This window comes from Ixodes scapularis, unplaced genomic scaffold (genome assembly GCF_016920785.2).
Source record: "Ixodes scapularis isolate PalLabHiFi unplaced genomic scaffold, ASM1692078v2 PGA_scaffold5__190_contigs__length_132052651, whole genome shotgun sequence".
Lineage (NCBI taxonomy): Eukaryota > Metazoa > Arthropoda > Arachnida > Ixodida > Ixodidae > Ixodes > Ixodes scapularis.
The window spans coordinates 53,749,643-53,768,152 of NW_024609880.1; the positions used below are offsets into that span (position 1 = coordinate 53,749,643).

At 46.9% G+C, this 18,510-nt stretch overlaps 2 protein-coding genes across 4 annotated transcripts; one reads left to right on the forward strand and one right to left on the reverse strand.

The window, feature by feature from the left end:
- Positions 1-926: 926 nt before the first annotated feature.
- LOC8053359 (transmembrane protein 256 homolog) lies at positions 927-3,442 on the reverse strand. Its single transcript, XM_002435051.5, has 3 exons — positions 3,067-3,442; positions 1,977-2,098; positions 927-1,228 (listed from the first exon to the last, which is right to left on the reverse strand). Exons 1-3 carry the CDS (start codon positions 3,296-3,298, stop codon positions 1,085-1,087), a joined length of 498 nt encoding a protein of 165 aa, XP_002435096.3. The 5' UTR covers positions 3,299-3,442; the 3' UTR covers positions 927-1,084.
- Positions 3,443-3,547: 105 nt separating this feature from the next.
- LOC8053360 (leucine carboxyl methyltransferase 1) lies at positions 3,548-18,478 on the forward strand. Of its 3 annotated transcripts, XM_042294114.1 has the most exons (8): positions 3,548-3,882; positions 3,920-4,158; positions 5,174-5,357; positions 5,458-5,514; positions 7,406-7,650; positions 9,827-9,936; positions 12,218-12,301; positions 17,674-18,478. In XM_042294114.1, exons 2-8 carry the CDS (start codon positions 3,961-3,963, stop codon positions 17,798-17,800), a joined length of 1,005 nt encoding a protein of 334 aa, XP_042150048.1. In that variant the 5' UTR covers positions 3,548-3,882; positions 3,920-3,960; the 3' UTR covers positions 17,801-18,478. The 3 variants fall into 3 exon arrangements, with proteins under 3 accessions (XP_042150048.1, XP_029824841.2, XP_002435097.2); XM_029968981.4 differs by having other exon boundaries at positions 3,548-4,158; XM_002435052.5 differs by lacking the exon at positions 5,458-5,514 and having other exon boundaries at positions 3,548-4,158.
- The last annotated feature ends 32 nt before the right edge of the window (positions 18,479-18,510 follow it).

Sequence of the window (18,510 nt, forward strand, 5' to 3'; positions counted from 1 at the left end):
CATGGCCACCCAGGTCCAGTAATGCAATGTGTGCAGTGTTGCATGCGGGGATTTCTGGAACTAGTTTATTGCCAGGTGCCATTTGTCTTGCAGCGGTTGCAGCCACAAATGGATGGCTCTACTTTTATATCGAAGTGATATATATATATATATATATATATATCACTTTGGCTCAATGGCGTTGCAAGTTTCGTAGGCAATGCCAAAATAGCATGAAACAGATTCTTTCAAATAAGCAGGTAGTTGCATTGAGAGATGCAATTTAAAATGCTGCCTTATCCGCCCCTCCTGCATACTTTGCCGGCAGCAATGCAAGATTTGGTAGGGCATCGGCACAAATTAATAGTCCTTTCGTTGTCCACAGCATGCAGCGCAAAACAAATTCACGGATAGTGTTGCATGAAGCCACATGACGAGGCATCGCAATATATAATGATGTCTTGGGGCATCGCTCAGAGTTAAACAGGCACATATGTGCAATTCTACGGTCCTTGGAAGTCGTAAGCAGTGTTTGAGCCTTCGGTCACCAGCCAAATTCTGAACATCTCGCGAATCATCTGGGGCTTACCAACTGTCTTGGCAACTTCATTGAGCACAAAAGCCGAGAACTTTTGCTGTAGTTCTAGAAGCATGTACTATGTGCACGCTCGCATGGCCAGGGGGGAGGGGGGGAGAGGAGGAGGAGGAGGAGGGAGGGAGGGAGGGAGGGAGGGAGGGAGGGAGGCGGGCGGCAGGCAGGCAGGGCAAGTATGAGCTTTTACTTTTAGCTTCATGAGAAGCACGAAACAAAGGTAAAGATCTATAAAAAGCCAGGCTGCTCTTTGACCTCGCCTTGGTGTCAAAAGGGTTAAAGGTATGGGAAGGCCAAAGGTAACACAGATTGGACACCACCTGTTCAGCTCTTGGTTGGAGAGAGACTTTCAAGGTAATCAATAGATAAAGTTGTCTTTATTACATTTCTTATGTTCATGCAGTTACAATAGTGAAAGCTTTCTTTATTATTACTTTTTCTTCGTGCAGTTGCAGCCTCACGGCAGCAGGTTGTCAGCTTGCGAGAGGAATTGCCCTAAAAGTGGCTGTGCGGTCAGAGCAGCATGGAGAGCCAGGCAAGGATGAGCACCGTGCCTCCGAAGGGAGCGGCCATCTTGATTTGCTCATTGCCAGTGAGCGCATGGATGTAGCACGACCCACAGAAGAGTGTCATTCCGGCTGTCAGCAGGCTACCCACCTGCCAACAAAGAAGGTCGACAGACATTGGTACACCAATATAACGAAGATAATTTTGGTGGGGCAAATGAAAAAGTAGCCACCACATAAAAAGGAGGCAGAGAATATAAGCTCCAAATCACTTTGGAGAAGAGTCCTGTTGGCTAGGGCGTTGTTCCAACTTTACATATATGAAAGGTATGTCTACCAGGGCGAGACCATGATGCAAGAATGGAAGAGAAGAGAGTGCTGTATGGGGCCAAAGCAGTGTTTCGGGGAACGTTGACGAAATCCGACTGCAAAGCAAGTTGTGAAACGCGAATATTGTAACGGCATCTATGAGTGGTGCCATGCTAGGGTGCAGTACAGGTATTGTTTTGATGCCACAACGACATGTTTGCTGCGTTCCTTAAAACTGGTTTTGCACAAGTAACGTGGGCACCGAATGTGGCATTGCAACAACAGATGTGGTACAGAAGTCGTGATAACTTCTCCAGAAAATAAAGTGACGCAGAAACTGGTAGTGTAGCCAACACATGAAAACGGGTAGCGTGTCGAAGCAGATGCGTATGAATGGAACCACGTTTTGGAAACGTGGCAATAAGAATGACACTGTGGCTTGTCACGAAATCTTAGTTCTATCTCTTGGCTTCCTCTCATTTGTTTGGTGTTGGGATGTGACGTGAACTTAGCCCCCTCGAATGTTCTGGAACAAGCCGAGGTCTCCAAACGGGAAAAGACTGGCAAGCAAAAGTTGCAGGTCTTCTTACCAGTCCGGGTCTCCGTGTGAGGGGCGTCGCCAGAAGTGCCAGCGTGTGCAGCAGGTGATAGTGGTTGGCTCTGTCGAAGGCCTCCTTTAGCTCTTCGGGAACATCGTCTTTCTTGAAGAGCACTGCAAGTGAACAAGCATATCGGAGTTCCTCACTACATAAGTTGTGGTTGCAAAGTTGCAATGGATCTCTCTCGAAAGTTAGTCCCCTGTTGGAAACAGTGGAACCCCTGCATAACGGTGGGCACAAAAGACACTTGTCAAAGTTTGAACCCCAGAAATGCCATTGACTGCACCTCATTGTTATCTCTTACTATTTTAGACTTTCAGATTGTGCAGTGGCGATTATTCTGCCATCACGAAGTGGCTCCGACCCTCTGTAGGTTTGGTGGATACATGCATGGGTCTGGAGACATAGCACCAGAAAAATATATAAGATGTTACAATAAGGAAACTGGAACTTCGTTACCTGCAAATAAGGGGCACGCTTTAAGTTCGCGGCAAGTAAAAGTTTCCAAGATGGGAGCTGCTAGGGTACTGGGGTGCTATGTTGCGCTTTTTGGACTCCCAGGAGACTTGGAAGAGGGAAGTGACGTCAACGACTAGAGCAAACGCAGATTGGATGTTGACAGAAGAAAACGAAATCAACACCCAATCTGCGCTTGCTGTGTCGTTGACGTCACTTCCCTCTCCCTAGTCTCCTGGGAGTCCAAAAAGCGCAACATAGCACCCCTGGTTGGGATGTGGGGCTGAGAACCTACTCTCGAACTAGATAGCAAAGCTAACTTCTCGTATTCGAAAGCTCGGAGATGCCGTGTGCAAGGCATTCTGTAACGGTCTTGGATGTGGTTGTGCCAAATAATGGCAGACACCTTGTTTATTGGACACTGGGTCGCTCGCCTCTGTTCCGTTCCACTTTACGATGGACTGCGGAAGGCACTACGAGCCATCTAAACCAATCCAATGCCGTGCAAGTTGCGCAATATGCGTAGTCACGTGATTCGTTCACAGCGTCTGCAGCGGTCCATCGTAAGGTGAAACGAAGTGCATGTACGAACAAGAGACCCCAGTCAGCGACCAACTGGCCTAACCGTGCGCGCCGTAAGCCCCAAGGGCGACGGCCAGGGCCCCGGAGACTCCTGCCAGGCGCACGCAGAGGCCGCCGGTTCGGACCAGGTGCTTGGCCCATGCAGGGGGCGTGGATTCGCTCGCGAGGACGGAGGCTGGCGGCGATGATCCACCGGGTCCCTTCGAGTAACCGCGCAGGGTCCGGGTCACGAAGTTGTCCGTCACGCTGTCCGACACGTAGCTTATGAACTTCATGGTCCTCGTGAAAGACTCTGGATGAACGCGAGGTTCAGATTCGTGCGTTGACCTCCCTCTTCGTAGAGAAACTTTGTTATTATCGTTATTTCCTTATCGAAGCTATCGAAGTCGCCGAATCTTGGGGAATGTCTCGCATCGGCTACGGCTACGCCTGTTTTGCGGTCCTACCGGCTCTGCTGGCTTTGATCGGTTTTTGGGAAAGCCATTGCTTTTAAAAGATGATTTAATTTTTATATATTAAAGCTTGAAATTAGTCTTACTTAACAAAATTTAACCGACCAACCGAGCAAAAATTTGTTCAGCGGCTTAGCTTGGCTTGCTGTCGGCTACAAGGTTTACTTTGACTAGGCTACTAACATCAGTGGCTTTGATGGTTCGCTACTGCGGATCCGCAAATCGCGAAGGTCGACCGCTGTCATCCGTGCTACCGATTGTTTCTCTCCCGTTACTGCTTCACCAGCACCCGCAACCTAAGCAGTGATTCTCGCTTCAAAATAATTCTACAAACACGAGTCAGCTCGTCGGGGCATTGATTAGCGGAGAGCCTCCGCGGTTTGCACCGTCGCGGGCGGACCCACCAGATCCGATAGACTGGCCGCGCTACTGCTGCGGCGCTAGCATTTGTCGCAGTCGGTGCGAGTCGTCCAAGCGCCAGCAAAATGACGGACGAGGACCCTGTCATACAGACCAACCTCGACGCCGCGGTGAGCAAGCGAGACGCCGTCACTAAAGGTTACTGGAGCGATCCGTACATACAGTACTTCGTCAAGCCGTCCGAGCGCAAGGCGCCCGAGATCAGTCGCGGGTACTACGCCCGCGTGCACGGCGTCAAGACGTTGCTCGACAAGTTCCTCAAGGTGGGTACGGTACAACCTTGCTCAGAAACTTTGTGCCGGAGTTGTAGTGCTGTTCAGAGAACGATAGCGCGAAGAAATGAAGAAAAGTGAGTCGGGCAAACGACTCACTGCTTTACCACCTAACTTGCCTTATAAAGCGTGATACATAAGAATGAAAAGTGCTTTGGTTTGGTTGAATTAAGCACTGATGCGCTTCCGAAATTTTATGCGGAAGCTGGATGCAACACAGAGCATGAAGCACCAGCGAGATTAACAAGACCTGTTGTTGAGCTAGCTGGTGCATAATACTCGTGAAACTTGTAGGCACAAACAGGGACGGACAGAAAATACAAGACACGGACAAGCGCTTGTCCGTGTCTTATTCTTCACGCCCGTCCCTGTTGGTACTTACAAGTTTCTTCACCACCAGCTAGATGCTGAACATGATACAGAAACCCTCTTGTATTTGGTGTCTTATGCCTTGCACTCTGCTTATCGCGGTGTAGGCTTTGTGTTATGGTTTTACTTGCAAGTTGAAGATCCCTCCATCCAGGCCTCGACAGGAGCATTCCACATTATCTTTATTTTAAAGCTCACCTACCTTAATCTCGTTGAGCCACCCAGGTGGCTCCTAGGAAAAGCGCCAGCCTTGGGGACCCCCAGTTGACGGGCTCGAATTCTGACCGAGGTCCCCCCCAGTTTGATGGGGGCTCAGTGCAGAGAAGGCAACTTGGTGGCCAAGATTTTGGTTACATGTCGTAACAGTCTCAGTAGGTCGAGATTAATCCTCAGTCCTTTTCTGGGGCATGCCAGATACCCTTATTTGGTTTGGCAGGTTAAACCCTCAAATTTGCCTTAATCTCGTGCCAACTACCCCGGTTTCTTGCGTCTCTTGAGTAAATCAACCCTTCACTTTTCAGCTTGCCTTTGATGTCCCCTTTCAATACACACCCCTTTTCTTCGTGCTGTTCTTCTCGTCCTTGTGGGTTTCCGGCTAACCTCGGTTTTTGGCTTGCCTCTGTTGCTCCACTTGCAGCTGGTGGGTCCTGACTGCCAGATAGTGAACCTGGGCGCTGGTTTCGACACACTCTTCTGGCGGCTGATGGATGACAAGGCCCAATTCAAGAGCCTCGTCGAAGTCGACCTTCCTGCCGTGACGACGCGCAAGGTCTACTACATCAGGCTGCGCAAGCCGTTGCTCAAGGGCATCGTCACCGAAGGTAGACTGCAGATGTTCGGCGTCTGACTTGCTTTCTTTCGCTTGTTTGGTCGCTTGCTAGCATGAATGCGTGCATCATTCCAACCTTCCCTCTTTTCTAGACACCTTAAACGAGCTGCATCTTCATCGATCTTCCGGTATTAGCACTCCAACCTGTGGTTAAGTATATCATGATGATTGCGTGCATAGTGTGGAGTGGCTTTATTTGAGGGCTTTAAAGGGACAATGAAGGCAATTTCAGACATCTTTTTGGCGATTGAGCTGGGTTCCAGGCACGTCTCGGGCCATGTTGCCCAAATTCAACCGAAACAGGCGCTTGAGTGCCGCGCAAATCAATTAAACAGTCGCGGTAATAATCGTACCGGGATCGACTGGGGCGACGCCCCGAGAGTTGCGGGAGAAGCCTGGAGAAGCGGAGCTCACGTGACCGATGCGGGGACAAGGAGCGCGACGTCACAAGAGACGCGTCAGCGATTGGTCGAAACAAGTCGGTCACGTTTTGGTTCGCGATTTTTAGAAATACTGTTCTCATTTCCGCTTGAATAACCATGAAAAGTATAAATCGGACTGGAAATGATTACTAAACCGTAAATAAAGCAGCATAATTGTTTTTTCTTTGCTACGCTGGACGCGAAACGGCCAACGAGCAAATATGGGCACTTCGGCACGCGGGCCGCTCGTTACCGACTGGGCGGTCTCCGTCGGGTGATGGCGGAGGCTGCCACACACATACTCCCGTTCCGTTTGTGTTGGGTCACTGAACGGAAGCTCGAACTCGCTAGCGAGAGCGGCATTGCCGTCCATCTTGACAGATTTGACGAAACGACCGCGCCACCGCGCTGCTATAACCCACCGCGGTAACCAGAGTCTCGATCTCCTAAATACTACCGATACCGACTATTCACACTTGACGTCACTGCCTAGGTCACCTCCGTTTTCGGAGGCCCAGAAACGAGAATGGAGATTGTTCAATTTCGGTTTCTTTAGTTCTTTCGTAGGCACAGAAATATGCGTCACAAATGTCTACAAAAATTGGGCAGCATGCTATGTTCCCAAGAAGCATAAAAACACCATGTAAAAAAATTAAATAAAATCGTCTTCATTGTCCCTTTAACCCATGGGTCCGAGTTGCATGGGAATTTGATAATATCTAATGTTTTTCTTTGTCTGCAAAATTGAGCACATTCTGTCTTGAACTGCACGGCTTATCACCATCTCTGTTGTGACAAACGCTTTGTGTGCGTGCTCTTGAAGACTTGTGTACATTTTGTGTTTTTGCGGTGGTACAAAGTTAGAAATCTGTTTGTGATGTTGTGTGCCATTGCATTTTTTTTTTTGCAATGAACCTTTCATTTACTAGTTGACTTCTCTAAATAAACCACATTGAAGATGTTTTTCTGTTTTTTTAAGCCACCTCGGTGGTTTTGAGGCAAAGTGGCTGGTTATGGCTTCCCAGGTGGCGGGTTCAAATCCCGGCCAAGATGCCCTCTATCTGATGGAGACGTAATCCAGAGAAAGGGCCGTTTATCTGAGATTTCGGTTATACGTCAAAAGATCCACAGGTGGTCGAAATGAATCCTCAGTTAACCGCTGGGGTATGCCAGATGCTCTTCTTTGGTTTGTCACATGAAAAACCCAAATTTAACTTGAAGACGTTTGCTTTGATTCTGCCCCCCAACAAATGATATGCTGGCTTGACCTTGAGTTACTTTGTGCACACAGAGTACTAAAAACAAACACCCATTTTCTTGTGGTGACAACTCTTTGTGTGGCAAATGACTGGAGTGTTCCAGGAAGATTTGTGTGTTGTAATTTTTAAGTAACTGTTTTTGAAATGGAGAAGCCGCTTGTATACCGCAGATTGGAACCAATATCTCAGAACTTGGCGACACCCTTTGAGTGCAGTAGCCTTTGAGACATCTTCATTACATTTCTCGGACAATCGGTGCTGCGTAAAATTTGTTTGTCATTTGATTAGTTTGTGAACCAACCTGTGGTCGTGTTGCTGTCGTGACCGGCGTGCCGCTTGGTGTCGTCGTCACGGTGCAGATGACGACGTGAAGGTGAACTCGTCGGACCTGCACGCCGGCCACTACCACCTGGTGGGCTGCGACCTGCGCGAACTGGACGTCTTCGAGGCAAAGGTGGTCCACGAGTCTGGCCTGGACGTCAGCCTGCCCACCCTTTTCATCGCAGAGTGTGTGCTCGTCTACATGAGCTGCGACGAGTCTTCTGCGCTGCTCTCCTGGATAACGCGCAACTTCCCTCATGCCGTGCTCGTCACCTACGACCCCGTAAGTCTGGTAGACGCAACCCCTGATTCTGTTGCACAAACTTGTTGCCGCAGGCCGCGGTGTAAGATATATACGGGTGTGGACTCCGTGCATGTCCCAGCTGCAAGATGAAGTCCTCTCTTCGCCTTGGTTGCAGGCGGCACCGCCAGATGACTTGGATCAGTGGCCAGGGCTAACCTCTTGTGGGTCTGGTCTCCTATGCTTCTGTGTGGGAGACATGCGTGTTTATTAAGTTGTTCTCTGTGTGCGCCACACTATGTAAAACTTGGCAGTTACTGTAAAATACCAAGCACGCCCCTCAATTTAGTTACACTCGGAAAATACGCTTTACTTGTTGTTGACCTAAGGAGCGGCCATCCCCCCGTTTTACACGATTAACTCCAAGTTTTGAGTGGACGCTTGCTCGGAATTTACGGTATGTTACGCATGTTGCTTAGATACAGCTTTGTCATTGACCCTTGTTTTGTGCCTTAATGGCTGCAAGAACAGTTTTTATTAATGCTTTGAAATGGTGAGATCACTGGTGCTGTGTTCAAGTCAGTGTCCTTCTTGTTCTCGGGGCAGACACACAGAGTGGAAAATCGGGGAAAACCGAAAGGCCCCGAATCAGAGTTGTAACAAAAAAACAACAAAAAAACCAAGCTTTCCGGAAAGAGCCTTTTATCTACAGCTCTATACTGTGCTGACCCGGAACACGGCCTGTACTGAACTGTCTGCAAGGCCGCTTCTTTCTTTGGGAACCATGTCCCTTATCCCGTGTCCTTCCCTGATCGCTACAGGGACGTTTTTCAAGCGTTCAGGTCTCGCACATGTTTCCTGGATGGGTGGATAGATGAATGCAAATGTCTGTATGGGCAGCCTAGAGATTGGGGAGTCCCAAGGCCGTGTCCTGGTTTCTTCAATGTTATCCCTCTGTAAACGGCAATTTTTTGTCCGACACCAAGAAACACCAAATTTGGGGAGGGGGGGGGGGGGGGGGGGGGGGGGCTAGGCTAGGCTAGGCTAGGCTAGGCTAGGCTAGTTTAAGTGGCAATGGGGCACAAGCTGTCACCTGATGCAAAGGGTGTGGCCACTACCATCTATTCATTATATAACGGACATCTTGCTCGTGGAGATTCATGTACCCCTTTATTCGAAATAACACCTTTGGCAACTAGATAACTCGACTGTCGGAGCATAATGCAACGGTAACATCAAACTCCTGCACATAGAACGACAAGAAAATAATTAGAAAGATTGACCTTTAATTGGAGAGGACTGGATTGACTAAACCAGAAGGGCTGGAGACTTTTGGCCACTAACAGGCAAAATATAAAATACCCTTGTACTGGGTAATTATAATAATAATTGACCTCTTCATTGCGTCGTCGCAGTGTCCTTTTATCATTTTTAGGGTGTGCCACCACTGGCCCTACTACTTTTAGATCTGTTTCATCGATATCTGGTTTTGTGATCACCCTCTCAAACATGTACCTTTGCTAGCACCTCTGGTAAGGAGGAATTACCTAGAAATATACATTGCTAAGTTCAAGCTTAGCAATTAAGATTGCTGTGCCTTGCGAAAATATTTTTAACTACGAAATGAACTTTATATTTCCTAGGTGATATATTGTTATGTTCCTGTTTCTTAATGTTTTTCTTTGTGCCTTTGTGATGTACGCTTCTGCTTGAACTTGGTTGAGTTTTCAGCCTACCGTAATATACCGCTGAAGCACCCACTTCTATCAAGTGCCCACATTTAACACTTCCCAAACTTCGGTATTCTGAAAATTATGTTAAGCACGTTATTTGACCGGACGAGTGCCTATGTCTAGATTAACCCAGTTTTAGTGAAAATAGGGTGGGTGCTACCCTGGTATTTTACAATAAATAAATAAAAAGATGACAAAAAAACTAGGAACTATTTTTGGTGCTGCTTTAGAAACGAAGGTCCAGGGAATGACACTCTAATCAAAAAACTCTTAAATGATCTACTTTGCCAGCCCTAGCCCCTGGCTCTACTCTGTTCACCTCTAAGCTGACAGCGCGGTAAAAGCCACGCTCCCACCCAGACCCATGTGCAGAGAGTGCCGAAGCCGACGGTGTCACCCTACCGTCGGCTTTGGGGCGAACGGGGTATGGTGGGTTCCGTGTACATGGAGCAACACTTGCCGAACCTTGCCATCCTCTGGCACAGGTGAACATGGATGACAAGTTTGCCGAGGTGATGGTGGAGAACCTGAAGCAGCGCAACTGCCTGCTGGCGGGTCTGCAGGCCTGCACCACCCTCAAGACGCAGGAGGAGAGGTCGGTCCCCCTTTGGCATCTTTCGTTTACTCCGTTTGTGCGAGAGCCGTCCCAGCACTTCCCCGGCGGCAAGACAATGCGGACGGCAAAGTCGTCTGCTTCTTGCTCAGGAGTTGCGGTTAAGTCAAAACTATGCCGAGCTTTGATTGGCATTGATTGAAAGGGCAGTGAATAGACCTCACTGCTAGATGCCTTGAGGTCTACAATCAGCCAATAAGAGCTCGGCATTCTGACATCACCACAACTCCTGTGCTAGAAGCAAGCGACTTTCTCTCTTACCAGAAGTGAGAGAACACTGCCGACACGTGGTTGTCATGGTGACATCATGATATCACGTGACGCCGTGATGTTGAGTGATGTTAGTCACGTAACCTCGTGACACAAGAGACATGCGGCATGTCCTCAGCTCATTCGCAACACTCTGCGCGTCTCTGAGTTTATCAGATGAGATGAAGACATGTTTACCTCTTTCCTTATCGCACCCATTGAAATCAATCAATTTGATCGATGGATTTCAGACCTCTAATTCAACGCGTTCAGTGCCGTTTTAGGGCATGCGACGCCATCTAGGATATTACGAAGGAATGCAACTTTGAGTTCTGGTTTCGCTCTTCCGCTAGGAGATGATTTTTCATGAAACCTTAAAGTTCCAGGATTGCGAGTGATTGCATTGAGCTAGGCGTCCTCGTCAGCAGACCGACGCTGTTCAGAAACAACATCATCTGGCTTGCGATTCTGGTACATGTGCAATCAATTTTGTGCACAAAAGTGGCAGCAGTGAGTCGGAAGATGACGTTCATTCATTCGATTTTAGTTTTGATTGTGGCAGTGGGTCGAACCGGCCGGGATTGTCCACAGGTGCCTGTTGGCATGTTTCGTTTTGCGTGCCGAGGACATTTATTGCCTCCGTGAGCTTCTGTGGACACACTGGAAGTGTTCTGAACGCATTCTTTTTCATCTGCAGGGTGTCAACCTTATATAGATTAAGTCTTATGCCATGAGCAGCAAAACGCGTGGAGTTTTCTTTGGAAAAGGCGGCCCGGTCGCGACCTTGGCATGATGCTACGGAGTAGCACGAAACGCCTGGGTTTTGACTTCGGGGAATGGAACAGTCATCACGAGGGCCAACTTTCTTTTCTGCAGAACAAGAAGTTTTGCACATAGGCTTTTCAAACTTGCAGGATTTGTTTTTTGAGGAGTAAAATACAGAATATATGGTTTTAATATTTTTTTACTTCTAATACTTTGCAAGGCTCATTGAATGAAAGCAAAAACTTGCATGTTGGTTGCACAAAATTTGACATTCCATTTTTTGTTTGTGCGATATAAATTATATTTTGTTTGACGCTTACATTTTTTAAGAAAAAATTCCTTTAGCTACGTTTTGGTATACTTATAGTAACAAAATCGGCAGCTAAACAATCTTTTCGTGAGACCATCCTATAACAGCTTTCTTTTACTCCAGTAGGGAAAGATGGTAAAAGGTCGATGCAACAAATCTTTGTACAGTCATTAAATGCCGTGCAGAAGTATTCCCTGACATTTATAACATATGTAACATGTTAATTTTTTTTCTTCGCAATAGCAGGCACAGAAAAAAATTCTAGTAAAACAAGCAGTGTTTGCCCCCTTAACTTTCAGCCACAACAAGCAGCCACATTGTCTGGAGCTTATTATATGTCGTCAATGTTTCTAGTAGCCATACGGTGGGATAGGCAAAGCGCAGGGCACATGCTGAGTTCCACACACTGTTAAGGTTCGACCGTTCCCATCATCGCAGAGATTGCCATTGCGCACGAGTCACTACCCAAATGTTTGTCGAGGCATGGATCATCACGAGCCCAAATCGAATGCTCACGCAATGTTTGTTTCCCCTGTACAAGCCACATTTAAATATCATCAGCGCAGAGATCACAAAAGCCTCGTGACGAAATCGTGGGGATCGGATTGTTGACAATGCCAACAGTGCAATCGCCACGACTTCGTCATTGAGTTTTGCGAAGGAGGGACTGAAAGGACACGTCCGCTGTTGTCCTGGCGCGGCAACAAGGAAGCTTCCTAGTCTATCGTGTTACGTGCGAGCATACTTGGGTCCCACTAGTGCCAGTAAGCTCTTGTGAAGTGAGAAACATTTCCACCCAATACCGTTGCATGGCCCCTTTAAAGTTTTGAAGCAAAATTGAGGTGATTACAGCAAAGCCAGAACCTTTTTGAGCCGAGGGTCTACCTACTAACAGTGATCAAAGTGGGCCGATGAATTACGACTTGTGGTGTTACGCAGGATCCGGAGCACAGGCTGGGAGGCCTGCACAGCCTGGACCATGTCCCAGGTGTACCACTCCATTCCCGCTCCGGAGCTCCACAGGTAGGTCACTGTGCAAAAAGACTGTGCCCGACACAAAGAAAAAAAGCCACAGGATTAAAGTGTGCAAGCAAGAGGATGAATGGACTGCACAACACAGTTAGGGCCAGTTCACACATGCATCTCAGCAGTTAAATAATGTAAAGTCAGTGCTGCATCAATGCTGAGTTAGCACTCCATTCTGTTTGTGAGAAAAGGCAGAGACATGTATTGGAGCACCGGTGCAGCACTGATAAAGTGAAAAGTCAGTACTTTTGTCTACCACGCTAAGTTAGCGTTGGGGTGTATCTATGCACAGGCCTTCACTGCAAACACGACGTTAGAACTGCGTTTTGCAGTGTCGGAAGTGCTGCACCAAATTGTGCCACGAACGAGTCTGCTACATCTTGTGCCAAAATGTCAAGTTTACTGAACTTTGCACCACACCTGCGTTGAGAAGGACCGAAATGGACAAAGCAAACAAAAAAACATAATTTGATTGTTGCTGATTCCTAATATTCAGAAAAACAGGAAGAAAGGAAAGCGGTACAAATATGCATTTCCCAGCGTCTCTATGCACTATATATAGTTTGTATCATTTTAGATCAGAGCACAGTCAACGGCTCGAACACGTACAACCACAGAGCCTTTGCTGCGTTTAATTAGGTTAGCTGATGACAGAACATGTTCCGAAAGCTGACGAATGCCTCATTGTCACGCTTTTGACACTGTTTGATTGGTCCTATTGTCTTGTAGCGTTGGTTTGAAGCGAAACAAAGTGTAGAGGTTGCTCGTTAACCACGCTAGCCCGTCATTGTCTGAATGTCCAGGCAACGTTGGCGATGTCGAGAGCTAAAAGTTGCGAGAAAAGTCTGCGAAATTGTGAGGTGCGCACTAGTGCGATAAGGCAGAACCAGGTTCTATGACTCCTGCTGAGATCATCTGATTATCATGCTTGCCACATGCCTCCTTGCCATGGCTACCATCTACCGTGGCACTTGCGCCGCCCTCATTGACCTTCAGTGCGTGCCTTCCACCTGCGTGCGTGCATCAAGCTGCACCGCTTTTTACCGGAGTGCTATACTCCATTTCACGATAACTTGGCGAACTGTGGAGGCTACGGCCCCCGCAACCCAATAAGAGCGCCGGGGCAAGACAGGTGATAACATTCCATGATCGATGCCGCGGGGGTCATGTTACCGCCACAGGAACAGAGCCGTCCTCGACAAAAAGTAATTCCAGGCTTCTCTTTCTTTTAATGGCAATTGAACTCGTGCAATTCCATCTATAACGAGAAGAAATGTATAAAGAATAAATAATCACAAATTTATTAGTTTCAGTTATATTTAAACCAAAAAAAGTGATGCCACATCCGTATCCACTCGCTTTTTTATCCTGTGGTGCCGTGGCCGTTGGCGATTGCCGGCGATTGCAGCCATGTAATCTGCCGTTTCCGCTCAAAACATGAGACTGTGCCCTTGCACTAGTGTCCGTCACAGATTCGCGACTAAATTGAGCTTATGGTTGTCTCATGAACTGTTCCCAAAGTGCTAGCTTTTTTAGCGGTGCGTAATGTTGCTCCGGTGGACGTTCATTCGAAGTTGGTTGGTTTCAGAGCAAACGACTCTTGGCTAGCAGACGACAGCCGGTTCCTCTGGGCCTCATGCCTCGCATTAGGCGTGGTGACACAAACGCTCCCGTGACGTTGGGTCGCGGGGCCCTAGCCTCCATAGGCCGCCAAGTTATCGTGAAACAGAGTATAGGAGCTGTGGCTGAGATGGGGAGTGCCTTGGTTGGTGCAGGTGCAGGTTGTCTTCCAATTTAAAAAAAAGCTGTGCCCAGAAAGAAAAAAATGTGAGTCCATATTTGAATACATGGGGTGGTTGAGGTAGTTCCCGTGCAGCAGGCAATCAAAAGAGCGGCGAAATTCGACTCTACTCTGGTTCCAACGTCGCTAAAGCTCAGTGTCAATTTTGAGGCAGAGCTGTAGGTTTTCATAATATTTGCTGGTGGTTGTTTTTGCAGTTTATGATCCCGGAGTCTCGAGTTTGGTAGGTTCACAAAACTTGAGTTGACATATTTTTATTGAAAGACATTTTGGCAGATATGCTGGATTTCGCAGGCATTTTTCAGAAGATATATTTACAGGCTAAATAAAGTATCGAGTGTAAAAGAGGCATAGGGAGAGATGGGTCTTATGTCAGCTGAAGTGTTTTGCTATATTTTATTTTTCAACAATTCTTTTAATATGCATTGTGAATGCTCCTTGGATACTCTGACCTGAGCCTTATTTATAAAAATAAGCCTGTGTGTGTTCTTTTTGCATCCTATCTAGTATTCTGATAACAATAGATAATGAGTAGTATGCTTCAGTATCAAAGAGGGACCATTAATTGTTATCAAAGATGGGCTTGTTTAGCGATGCAATCATTCTTTTCATTTTCATGCGATGGGGCAACAGATGTTGGCATCTGCTCCAAAAGCATCAGTGGCTGCTCCGAACCAATAGTTTGTCTACTACAAAACTTGCTACAAAAGGTCAAACGACATTGATGACAATGACAGAAAGCCATACAAGGTGACTGTGGGGCTACGTTCTAGCCGTGGTTGTCGGTGCATGGGGGGTGGCAGCCATCCACTTTGACTGGACCCGGAGCCGCTGCCTTCGCTGAAGTGAGCGACCGCTCTATCAAACCTCTAGGGCTTTAACATCCGAAACGTTCGTCGAATGGCCCGCCAAAGGTCGTCTTGGCTCGCTGGCCTTCTTGCCTGAACCGCCACCGAACCTCCAAGACTCGCACAGTGGTTTTCACGACGTTCAGAAGAGCAGGTCATCCGCATCGTGCACCTCGTATATTATATCATCGCATAATTGCCCTTACTAGACTTGGCACCGCGGGCCTCCATGGGCTGTCGACCTTCTGCTGTTTTTGTGGCTGTCCTGATTCATAAAAAATTACTACAACTACTAAATGCCTTTTCTATCACTTACTTTGCTCAGACAAGGCATTGATGGACAGCAATATTCACTGCCTAAGTCAACCAAGACGAGCATACTCCACTTGATCAGTATTGACAACACCTTTTCAACTCTAAGATAGACAAAACAAAAACACTGGCAGTTGTTTGTTTATGTTGTGTCATATGCACCCAGTGCAAGCAATTTGCCTTTTGCACGCTTGACAACGGAGAGTGAAGTAAAATCTGGTATCTGATTTTTTCAGAGGGTAAAGGCAGAGGTGCACTGTCGGTTTGGAAATAGAAATGCCCCTTGTGCAATAGAGGGAGTTGTCAGCTAATATAGAGATGTATTGTATGTATGTTTATACAGTAAACTTTCGTTAATTCGACCTCGACGGAACCTTGAAATTTGGTCGAATTATCCGAATGATTGAATTAAAAATAGGACAGAAAAACGGTTAAAATTAAAATTCCTTTTATTGTCCAAAGTACTCATGGATGGTCTGATGTCGTCTGCACTTAAAACACATGTCCAAAAGCATGCTTCGGAGAGCAGCGCAACTAAACGTGATGTCCCCGGAAAATCGCGCACTACAAAAAAAAATATATATATATATATATTAAACGAAACAATTAAGTTTTACTAGGCGACTTTGGTGCCAAACCAAAGTCAACTCGGCGGCAAAAAAAAAAAATAAAGGAAAAAAGAATTTGCGTTTTCTGACGCGCAACATGGATTGCACACGGTGCTATAGAGAAGCGCTTTGAGAGAGCGCGCTGAGAAAGCTTCGAGCCGACTTTGGCGTCGGGCGGCCAGACTGTCGGCGACAAAGAAAAATAACAACAACAAACAAAAAAAAAAGGAAAAGGGAACTCACGCTTTCCGGTGCGCAAGATGGAGCGCACACGATGCTACAGAAAAACGCTTTAAGAGCGCGCGCTGGCTCGTGCGTCCCCTACCACGTGCTATGTTCTCCGCGCTACTCCACACCAGATTGGTTGTACTGGCTCTTGCCATTGGCTATGGTCCATCTCAACGGCGTAGAGGAGCAGGCGCATATTTGCGCACGTTCGGCTTTGCAGCAAAGGGCTCGTGTTTCGCCGTTTGTTGGTCGTTTTTCTGCTGTGGTGTCGTGCAATGTGAGCCCGCACGCATTCGCTCGGGACGAATATCCGATGCGGAGTCTTCCCGAGTTCGAGCTATCAAACTTTTCCTCCCATAGAAATGTATGGGCGCTTGCCGGGACTTTTGAACACGATCGAATTAAACGAAAATTCGAATTAACCGAGGTCGAACTAACAAAAGTTTACTGTACAGCCGGGACTCGGCTTCGAACGCATGTTGGTGCAATGCTCATCCAGATCAAAACGGGCAGGTAGTGGGGATTGAACCCAGGATCCCTGGGTTCTGCAATGTAAGCTTTCGCTACATGTGCTCCGAGCTGAGTTGCGCTAACCCTCTCGCCAACTGATCTACTAAGATTTACAGTGATATTAATTTTTTTCGAAGTGTTGAGCACGCTTCTTACCGGGCCCCAGTGCACTGCTGAGAAGCGGTGTTGCTTTTCTGCAGTACACCAGTGCTTGGTAAGAAGCGGGCTTGAAGGGGCTAAACTGCCACGATCAACACCTCGAAAAGTACAAATATTGCAGTGATTCTTAGCAGGAAAGCACACTTTCGAAGCGGGATGGTACATGTGCGCACCTTGTGTAATTAATAAAAGAAACTAAAACTTGGTGAGTGTTGATATCTACACTAGAGTAAAATTTCCAAAATTTAAACTGTGGCTATTATGCAAGAATGTATGTTAGGCAGAGATGTCCTGACAACAGTGTGCTTATAAATCATGGTTTTTCTTAAATTAGAGATTAAAAAAAAAGTATATTTACGTATAGCAAAAAGATTTATAAGTTCCCTCGATTAGGTATAACTGGGCATCTCCATAGGTTAAATATTATGTTGTATAAATGTGTCCTTTATTTGTCGGTTCAATGTAGGCATTAAACTTTCTGAGGCCGTAGTTCATACAGTTTGGTTAAAATTGGGCTAGATATGGACAAATGGAAGCTTGGGAGCAACCTTCACGAGTTCAGCTGGGTTTTCATTAGTATGGTGGAGTAAAAACTCTGAGAAACTTCAATATTTCATTCTAAAGTATTTGGCCAAACATTTAACTTCGAATTCACTTTGAACTCAAAATCTACTATTCCCGCATGCTTATTAACAAGTAAAAACCAAATAGCTCATCAAAAACCGATTACAATATTCGCAACTTTCAGTGAAGTTGGTTCTGTTGTTTGTGCTAGTCATTCTTGTGGGCTAGACTATGTTTTGGTGTATGAACTGTTCTTTTTCGACAGAGCAATACTGTTACCCTTGTTTCCACTTCTTTCATTGACCACGCGTGGTGCATCGCCTTTTTTTTCTTCCGCAGGGTCGAGAAGTTGGAAATGCTGGACGAGCAAGAGCTTCTGGAACAGCTTTTGACCCACTACTGCCTCTGCGTTGCCTACAAGGGCGGCGGATCCCCGTCGGTATTCGCCAAGCTGCAGTTCACCTAGGCTCGCTCTAGCCGCTTGCAGCACCCTTTCAAACTCCTTTTCCTGGCTCCTTGTTGCACAGAGGAGCTGACACCTTGTCAGCGGCCCGTGACTCTCTGAACTGGACGTGGTGTCGAGAAACGAAATCACTCGCCGACCGGTTTTACCCAGAGTTGCAACACTGGGCACGCTAAGAACAGCTGTCAGCGGTTCGAGTTGCGTCTAATTTCACTCAAAAGAGCGTCACCATTTTTATGGGCTAAAGGCAGCTCTGGCTCAAGGCCCTGTAACTTCAGCTTAGTTTACTGCAATCCCCTTTGGTGGCTCCCTTTTGTGGATTTGCGAGGTGTCTAAGATAATCCAAGAGTTTCGATTGAGACTTCCGAGCCTTTGGATTCTTTGCGCCTTTCGGAGGCTTCCATGGATTTCAGATGCTTAGTAGTCTTTTGTTGTTCTGTCTCTTGGTGTGTGTGTGTGTGCGCGCCCGCGCGCGCTTGTGTACCAGAGCTGATGCTTTTGGTTTTTTCTTTCTGCAAATCTATGTGAGTGATTCTTTGTATTTATTTATTTTGATGGCTGAAATGTAAGCAAAAATGTCATTATGCAGCTAGTTAAAAACTGTTTGCCGTGCTCACATGCAGAACAAATTTGGAGTGTCTGACAAGGTCGCTGGGCAAATAAAAATTGCCGGGGACATAATGCAACGCATCTTGTTTTCTTTTCAAAATGGT

Excerpts from the sequence above, each read along its gene's own strand:
- LOC8053360 (XM_029968981.4), top strand. The coding sequence starts at position 3,961 with ATGACGGACGAGGACCCTGTCATACAGACCAACCTCGACGCCGCGGTG. Across the intron at positions 5,515-7,405 it reads TATTAGCACTCCAACCTGTG|ATGACGACGTGAAGGTGAAC; the intron begins GTTAAGTATATC and ends GTCACGGTGCAG. Across the intron at positions 7,651-9,826 it reads TGCTCGTCACCTACGACCCC|GTGAACATGGATGACAAGTT; the intron begins GTAAGTCTGGTA and ends CCTCTGGCACAG.
- LOC8053359 (XM_002435051.5), bottom strand. The coding sequence starts at position 3,298 with ATGAAGTTCATAAGCTACGTGTCGGACAGCGTGACGGACAACTTCGTG. Across the intron at positions 2,099-3,066 it reads TGGGGCTTACGGCGCGCACG|TGCTCTTCAAGAAAGACGAT; the intron begins GTTAGGCCAGTT and ends GTTCACTTGCAG. Across the intron at positions 1,229-1,976 it reads TCACACGGAGACCCGGACTG|GTGGGTAGCCTGCTGACAGC; the intron begins GTAAGAAGACCT and ends CTTTGTTGGCAG.